The sequence below is a fragment of the Bison bison genome, unplaced genomic scaffold (assembly GCF_000754665.1).
Source record: "Bison bison bison isolate TAMUID 2011002044 unplaced genomic scaffold, Bison_UMD1.0 scf7180017864377, whole genome shotgun sequence".
Classification (NCBI taxonomy): Eukaryota; Metazoa; Chordata; class Mammalia; order Artiodactyla; family Bovidae; genus Bison; species Bison bison.
Genome location: NW_011494949.1, coordinates 205,823 through 213,400, shown reverse-complemented (window position 1 = coordinate 213,400; position 7,578 = coordinate 205,823). Strand labels below are relative to the sequence as shown.

The following is a 7,578-nucleotide window of genomic DNA, read 5'->3' as shown; positions in this document are numbered from 1 at the left end:
CATCTGCGTGAGCTCCCGGATCTTGTCGTAGTGCTCCAGGTGCTGCCTGAGCTCCACAAGCTCGCCCGAGAGCCGCTTCATGCTCGCCTGGAGTCCTGATGGGACAAGGGTGGCTGTGCTCAGGGAAATCACTCACTCCTGTGCTGGGAGACGAGATGATTCTAGGGTGTCAGTGAGCCTGGGGAACGTGGGGCGAGGTCATTGGGGTGGACAGCACGGCCCCCTCGTCCCACCCAGGCCCTGGGCCAGCCCTGCTGGGGGCGAAGCCCCGGACCCCACCCTCTGGACGCCCGTGAGGGGCGCATGTGCGAGGAGCAGAGGAGGGCAGAGGGGGCTGGATCTGCTGGACGGGCTGGCCTTCAGGGAGAGCCCAGAGCCAACACAGCTGGAGTGAAGGTCAGGGGGGTCGCTCACCGGGCAGGAGGGCCCAGGAGAGCCTCCGCAGTGGCCGTGCTCATGCCTGAGATGCATCTGCCCAGCGGGGCTCTGAGAGACCAGAACGGAGCAGGTGCTCAGGCAGAAGCCCCCGGGGGACCCTGCGATGCCTCACCTACCCCAGGGCAGGCTGCACCCCAACTCCAAGTCCCAAGGGCATGCCTGCAGAACTGGCAGCACAGACTCCAAGAGAAGGAAGAGAGGAAAACATCAACCTGGGTATGGATGGAGCCGTGAGCAAGGAGTGCCGGGGAGGGTCCTGCAGCCTCTAGGGGTCAGTGGGCTGGCCCCGTGCACTCACAGATGCACTCACAGCTCCTGCCGAGCCTGGGCCCAGTGACACGGGGACGCACACACAGTGAGAGCCACAAGCTCACCGGAGATCTGCAGGTTCAATGCGGACGGAGCGTCAGCGGTCCTCACATCTTTCTTCATGCTCAACAAAAGCGACTTCAAGCTACTGCTCTCCTCCAGAGATCTGTCCAGATGCTGCCTCAGATAATCCTGGACAGAACAACGCATGCAAACAGGTCAAACTCTGCCCACCGCACTGGTACAAAGCCGGCACCCAGGTCCACTGGCCTGGATGCACAGGGGAAGGGGAAGGGGAAGGGGTGCCACCTGCTCATCCACCCAAGCCTCCAGATCTGTGGTCCTGCTTCCAGGCCGCTCTGCCCAGAGGGATGCCGCGGGAGCCGCCAGCGCTATATCACTGCCTTCACGCGTCCTCTAAAGCGAGGCTCTGTGTGGGGTCTCTCTTGATAAAACAGTGAGCACCAGACATTTCCAACACTTGTCTCCAGCAACCTCGTGGCTGCTGTCCCTCCTGTTCTACAAATGAGGGGACAGAGCAGAGGGTGCTCTCGCCCTGGAAGCCTCCCCCTTTAAGCGGGCCAGCCCACTGCACACGCGACACACAGAAGCCATGACATGCACGCTCAGGGTGGCCTTCCGCCTGGGTACCCTTGTCAGCAGCTGTCGCGGTGTGACTCCCGGGACTGCCTGGAGTAAGTGCAGAGGACCCACACTCCCTTGAGCCTTGGAGGCGACCACAGCCCCAAGTTGCAGCCTGATGGCAACTTCAGGAGACCCTGAGTCAGCCGCGTTGGGCCCTGACCGGAGGCCACACGGGGAAGCATGTGTTGTCTGAGGTGTGGCCAGGTGGTAGCTCCCTGGGCAGCAACAGACAACCGAACACAGAGGGCTCGGCACCAGCTTCTGCCCCCACAGCCCCTCCTCTCAACCACGGACAGAAACCAACAGCTGCTGCACAGCCAAGGAAACCACCAATGAAATGCAAAGCCAGCTTATGAACTGGAAGCAAAATATCTGCAAACCATTTATCTAATAAGAGGTTAACATAAAAAATACATAAAGATCTCACACAACTCAACAGTGAAAAAACATGATTTAAAAATGGGCAGAGGATCTGAACAGACATCTTTCCAAAGCATACAGATGGCCAACACGAACATGAAAAGATGCTCAGCATCACTAATCACCAGGGAGACACAGGTCAAAACCACAGTGAGGTATCCCCACCCTTGTCAGGATGACCATCATCAAAAGGACAAGTGACAGCAAGTGTTGGTGAGGGTGTGGGGAAAGAGGCCCTCCTCTGCTGCTGGGGGGATGTGAGTTGGTACAGCTGCTATGTAAAATCGTATGGTGATTCCTCGAAAAGTTAAAAAAGAGCTACCAGAGAAAGCAATTTCATTTCTGGGTATTCATCTGAAGAAAACAAAAACACCAGTTTGAAAATATATGCACACCTCCATCTTCACAGACGCATTACTCACTATTCCCAAGATACGGAACAACCTAAGTGCCCATTAACAGATGAACAGACAAAGATGTAGTATATAAATACAATGAAGAAAACAAACACCACGGGATCTCACTCGTATATGAAATCTAAAAGGACAAACAAACAAAAGAGCTGAAGCTCAAGGATGCAGAGAACTTGGTAACTGCCAGCGACAGAGGACAGGGCTGGGAGAAATGGGTCAATGGTTTTGGTTTTCTAGTTTAAATCAACTGAATTTTTAAAAAATGCTGCTGCAAAGAAAAGGAAGAGGTTGTTAATTAGATAAAAACAAAAGACCCAAGTGTATGCTGCCTAAAAGGAACCCACCTTAAATATAAGCACTAAGGCAACACTAAGGTGGCTATGCTAACATCAGACAAAGCGGAATGAGACAGCAAGCACATGTGGGCACAGAGGGTAAGTGTGAGGGGAGCACGGCACACTCAGGGCCCTGACGGGAGTGACACAGCAGGCTGGAGTCAGGTGACAGCACCGCATGGAGGGAGAGGCAGAGAGGGGCCCGGAGGGGTGCACGTGGGACGGCAGCGCCCAGAGGACTCTCACTGCAGACCCCACGCTGAGCACACGGGTCACCACGGCAGCTTACCTGCACATGCGGGCACAGCCGCGGGCCCGGCCACATGGCGCAGGGTGACCAGACTCGCACCACCAGGCAGCCTAACTCCAGCGCCCACACACTCACCCTGACGACACCTGAGCCTGACCACAACAGCAATTATAGGATGTGAATCGAATCTTTCTTGTTATAAACCATAAATAAACCTGAACTAACAGGAGAACACTCTAGATAGTCCCCATGCCATTACACTGAACCGTAATCAGCGGAGGTGAAAGCCTCTCGCACTGACACACGTTGGTCTCCCTTCCTACAGCACACAGTCGAGGCGCCCAGTGACGTCACGTGACCTGCACGTGCACAGTGACGCCATGACCACAGTCAAGCCAGTGCACACGTCTCCTCACAGAGGAAGCATGTTTTGGTGATGAGAGCACCAGGATTCTGCTCTCAACACAGCTCCAGGGTCAACATGGTCCGACTAACGTGACTGTCAGCCGTGCTCAGAGCCCTGGACTAACCCCTACAGAACTGCTCTGCCTGGGCCCACAGCTCCCCCACCTCCCACTGAGGGTGACCACCGGTCTACCCTCCGCTTCTGTAAACTCAACTCTTAGACCCCAGGTATGAGGTCACGGAGGTTTTTCTTGCCACGTCCGACTAACTTCACTTAGACAACGCCCTCGAGGTCCATCCAACAAGACCAACTCAATGGCCAGGAGTTTGAGCAAGCTCCGAGAGATGGTGAAGGACAGGGAAGCCTGGTGTGCTGCAATCCACGGGGTCGCAGAGTTGGACACAACTTAGTGACCGAACAGCAAGACCGCCCCACTGTAGGCTGTGTGAGGAGTCCCCGTACTATTTTCCAGTGTCTGTGCCAAGTCACACTCCCGCCACAGAGCACAAGGGTTCCCCTGTCTCCACACCCTCCACGTGCCACTCCCGCCACAGAGCACAAGGGTTCCCCCGTCTCCACACCCTCCACGTGCTGTCTCCTTTGACGAAAGCCACTCTGCAGGTGTGCAGTGGTGTCTCGCTCTGGTTTTGACTTGCATTTCCTTGGTGATTAGTAATACTGAGCATCCTTTCCACGTGTCTGTTTGGCCACACCACGTGGCCTGTGGGATTACAGTCTCCAGCTGGGGACTGAATCCACACCCCGACAGCAGAAGCAGAGTCCTAACCACGGATTGCCAGGGAGCTCCCTCCCAGGAGTTTTATAGTTTCAAGTCTTATACTTAAATCTTTAGTCCATTCTGAGTTGGATTTTGTGCTGTTAAGACAAGGGTACAGGTTCATCTTCTGCATGTGAACATCAAGTTTTCCCAACACCATTTACCAAAGAGATCACTCTTTTACCACGGTGTGTTCCTGGTGCCTTTGCCAAAACTCAGTTGACATCTATGTCAGGGTGTATTTCTGGGCCCTCTATTCTGTTTCGGCAATCTATCCCTGTTTTTATGCCAGCACCATACTGTTTGATTACCAAAGCTTTGTAACATAATTTTAAACTAGGAAGTGTGATGCCTGAAAAATGATCTTTCTCAAGATTGCTTTGGTGATTTGGGGTCTTTGTAGAACCAGAAAACGAAGAATACAAATGATAAGAAACATACAAATTTTAGAATTGTTTTTTCTGTTTCTGTGGAAAATGCCATGGAATTTTTACAGGGATTACACTGCATCTGTAAATGTCTTTTGTTTAAGATCTTTAACCTTCTTGGTTAAGCTTATTCTTAACTGTTTTATTTTTTTGACACTATAAATGAATTGTTTCGGAATGCTCATTGCTATAAAGAAATAAGAATGATCTCTGTTATGCTTTGTATCCTACAACTTCACTGAATTTATTCTAGTTTTCTCTCGTGGTATCTTTAATATACATCATTTATAAGCAGAGGTAACTATACTTCTTCCTTTCCAATCTGGACGCCTTATATTTCCTTTTCTTGTCTGCTTGCCCTTGCTAGCATACCTGACCCCTGAACAATGGCGGGTGGAGAGGGTAGGGGTGCCAACTCTCCTTGCAGCCGAAAATCCACAAATAATTTATACTCAATTTATAGTCAACTTCCCAAATCTGCAGTTCCGTATCCAAAGATGCAGCCAACTCCCAACTGTACAGTATCCCTGTATCTACTGGGCTTCCCAGGGAGTGCAGTGGTGAAGGATCTGCCTGCTGATGCAGGAGACACAGGAGGCACAGGCGCTATCCCTGGGCTGGGAAGATCCCCTGGAGGAGGGAATGGCAACCCTCTCCAGTATTCTTGCCTGGACAGAGGAGCCTGGCAGGCTACAGTCCGTGGGGTCGAAAAGAGTCGGGACACAGCTGAGTGACTGAGCACAGCACATACACTATTTACTAATAAAAAAAATCTGCATATAAATGAATCCATGTAGTTCAAACCCACATTGCTCAAGGGCCAACCGTCCTTCCAGCAGAAGAGACGATGTAAGAGTGGACATCCTTGTCTCATACTGGATCTTAGAGGAAAAACTTTCAGTTTTCTCCACTGATCATGAGGCTGGCTGAGGGCTTCTCATAAACAGCCTTTATCATGCTGAGGAAATTTTCTTTTAAAACATCTATTTTGTTGAGCTTTTTTTAAAAATCATGAATGGATGTGGAACTCAGTCAGATGTTGCACCTGTATGAACTGGGCTGACAGTATTCTCTCTCTCTCTCTCCACGTGTTAATGTATCTGTGCACACAGCTCCCTCGGGGTGTACAGTCTTCTTGATATGCTGCTGCACTCAGGATGCCAGTCTTCTGCTGAGTCTCAGACAGCAGCAGTCTGTAGTTTCTCTTCTTGTGGAGTCTTTGCTTTGGTGTCCAGGAAATGCTGGTTTAATAAAACAGTGTGAAAGTAGGCTCCCTACTTCTATTTTTTGGGAGTTTGAGAAGGGTAAGTATTGATTTTTCTTTGAGTATCTGGTAGAATTCAGCCATGAAACCATCTGGTTCTTGCTTTCTTAAGAAGTTGGATACTGTTCCATCTTATCTGTTATTGACCTATTAAGCTTTATTTCTTCTTGACACAGCCTTAGTAGGTTGTACGATTCGAGGAATTTATCCATTTCTTCTAGGTTCTCCAAAATGCTTGTAAATAATCATTCCTTGACCTCATTTCTGAGGCATCCATTGTAATGTATCCACTTTCAATTCTGATTTTGAGTCTTCTCTCTTAGTCTACCTAAGAGTTTTTTGTGTCTTTTCAAAATCCAACTCAGTTTTGCTAATTTCTTCCTGTTGTTTTCTACTCTGCACTTATTTCTGCTCTGATCTTTATTATTTCCTTCCGTTTACTTTGGGTTTAGCTTCCTCTAGTTCCTCGAGTTGTAAAGTTAGGTTGTTTATTTGCTATTTTGAGACCTTTTCTCCTCTTCAGCGTAGGCATTCATGAATGATGGTCTCATGGTGAAGTTACAGAGGACGAGGGAGTTGAGCTCCTCTGCCAGGTCCGTACCACACTGGCTCTGGCTGCCCAATGGTGCCACCTGGTGGTGGAGCTGTTGCAGGGCCAACAGGACAGCCCGGCCCCACACTGGCTGGGGCAGGCAGGACAGCAGCAGGGACCCAGGTCACCCAGGTCCCTGGAACCTCCTCACCAGTGGTCTCAGAGCCTGGGGCAGGGAACACCGAGACCAGAGAAACTCCCCCGCAAGCCCAGCCTCATCCTCCCGCCTCTCTCAGAACAGAACAAAGCCGCTTGGGGCAGGCAGAGCTGGGATTGGCAGCAATGCAGACATCTGCAGCCACTGTCATGAGGGGTCCTGGAGTGAGAGCCAGGCCGCGCTCCTCAAGGGCAGCTGGCATCCTGGATGGGGAAGCCTGGTGGAAGAGGGGGTTCATGCTCTGCAAAGGCAGGAGGGGCCCCAGGGTTGTACCCGACAGCTGTCAGGGGAAGCACAGTTGAGAAGCTACGCTCATTCTGTGATGTCAAGACTGTTTTTGCCCCTACTAGGAATAAACGGAACAAACCATCTCCTTCCGCGTGTCGCTGAGTTCCAACACCACCTCAGTCATCTTCACGCCGTACTGCTGCTGCAGCTCAGTAAGGCGACTGTGCAAAGACTTATTTTCCAGAGTCAGGGAGCTAATTTCTTCATTCACAGTTGTCGAAGTGTCCTGAGTGGTTGTAAACTCTTGAACAGACGACAAAATGTGTCTTGCCTGAGCTAGAAGAGAGCATGTTAAGAGAATGAGTATAGACAAAACGTGTTCAATGCATTTTGAAAAATACAGGCTGCACACCTCAAAAACATTGACAGGTATGAAGACTAGAAAAGGGACATTACGCCATTGAAATGGCCTGATCAGGCCTGTTTACCCCGAGGCGTGGATGGGGACGACAGGCAGACAGCAACAGCTCTAGGGACCTAGGGGAAGGAGCCAGCATTGCTGGCTGCCGATGCCTTCCAGGAAGCTGGGCACCAGGCAGGCGGGGAGGAGCAGCCACCGGCCACTGGCACCTCCTCATCTGCTCCTCCTGAGCACCCTGACACTGTAAGCAGGGCCCTCGGGACGCCCCTGCAGCCCAGAGGGCAGTGAGGCCGGGAACGGGTCCAGCGAGGCCAGGGGACCAGGGCCCAGCAGCGGGCAGGTGCTGGCACGCAGCACCCTGGGCCAACTCACCAAGGAAGGCTTCGCTGCTGTGCAGGGACCTGCGGCCACTCCAGTGCCTGTCCACCAGGTCAAGGAGCGCTTCCAGGAGCAGCGCCTCCAGGGTGGCCTTCTTCCCGGGCAGCGCGGTGGAG

General features: G+C 51.8%; 1 protein-coding gene across 1 annotated transcript in view; it reads right to left on the bottom strand.

Moving 5' to 3' along the window:
- Nucleotides 1-7,578, bottom strand: part of CEP72 (centrosomal protein 72kDa) — a 42,699-nt gene that overhangs the window by 1,340 nt on the left and 33,781 nt on the right. Inside the window, exons 14-17 of the mRNA XM_010857127.1 lie at nucleotides 7,457-7,578; nucleotides 6,803-6,999; nucleotides 813-939; nucleotides 1-95 (exon numbers count right to left, since the gene is read on the bottom strand). The exon at nucleotides 1-95 is cut by the window's left edge and continues 4 nt beyond it. Of these exons, the coding sequence (XP_010855429.1) occupies nucleotides 1-95; nucleotides 813-939; nucleotides 6,803-6,999; nucleotides 7,457-7,578 (541 nt within the window). The remainder of the gene's footprint in view (nucleotides 96-812; nucleotides 940-6,802; nucleotides 7,000-7,456) is intronic.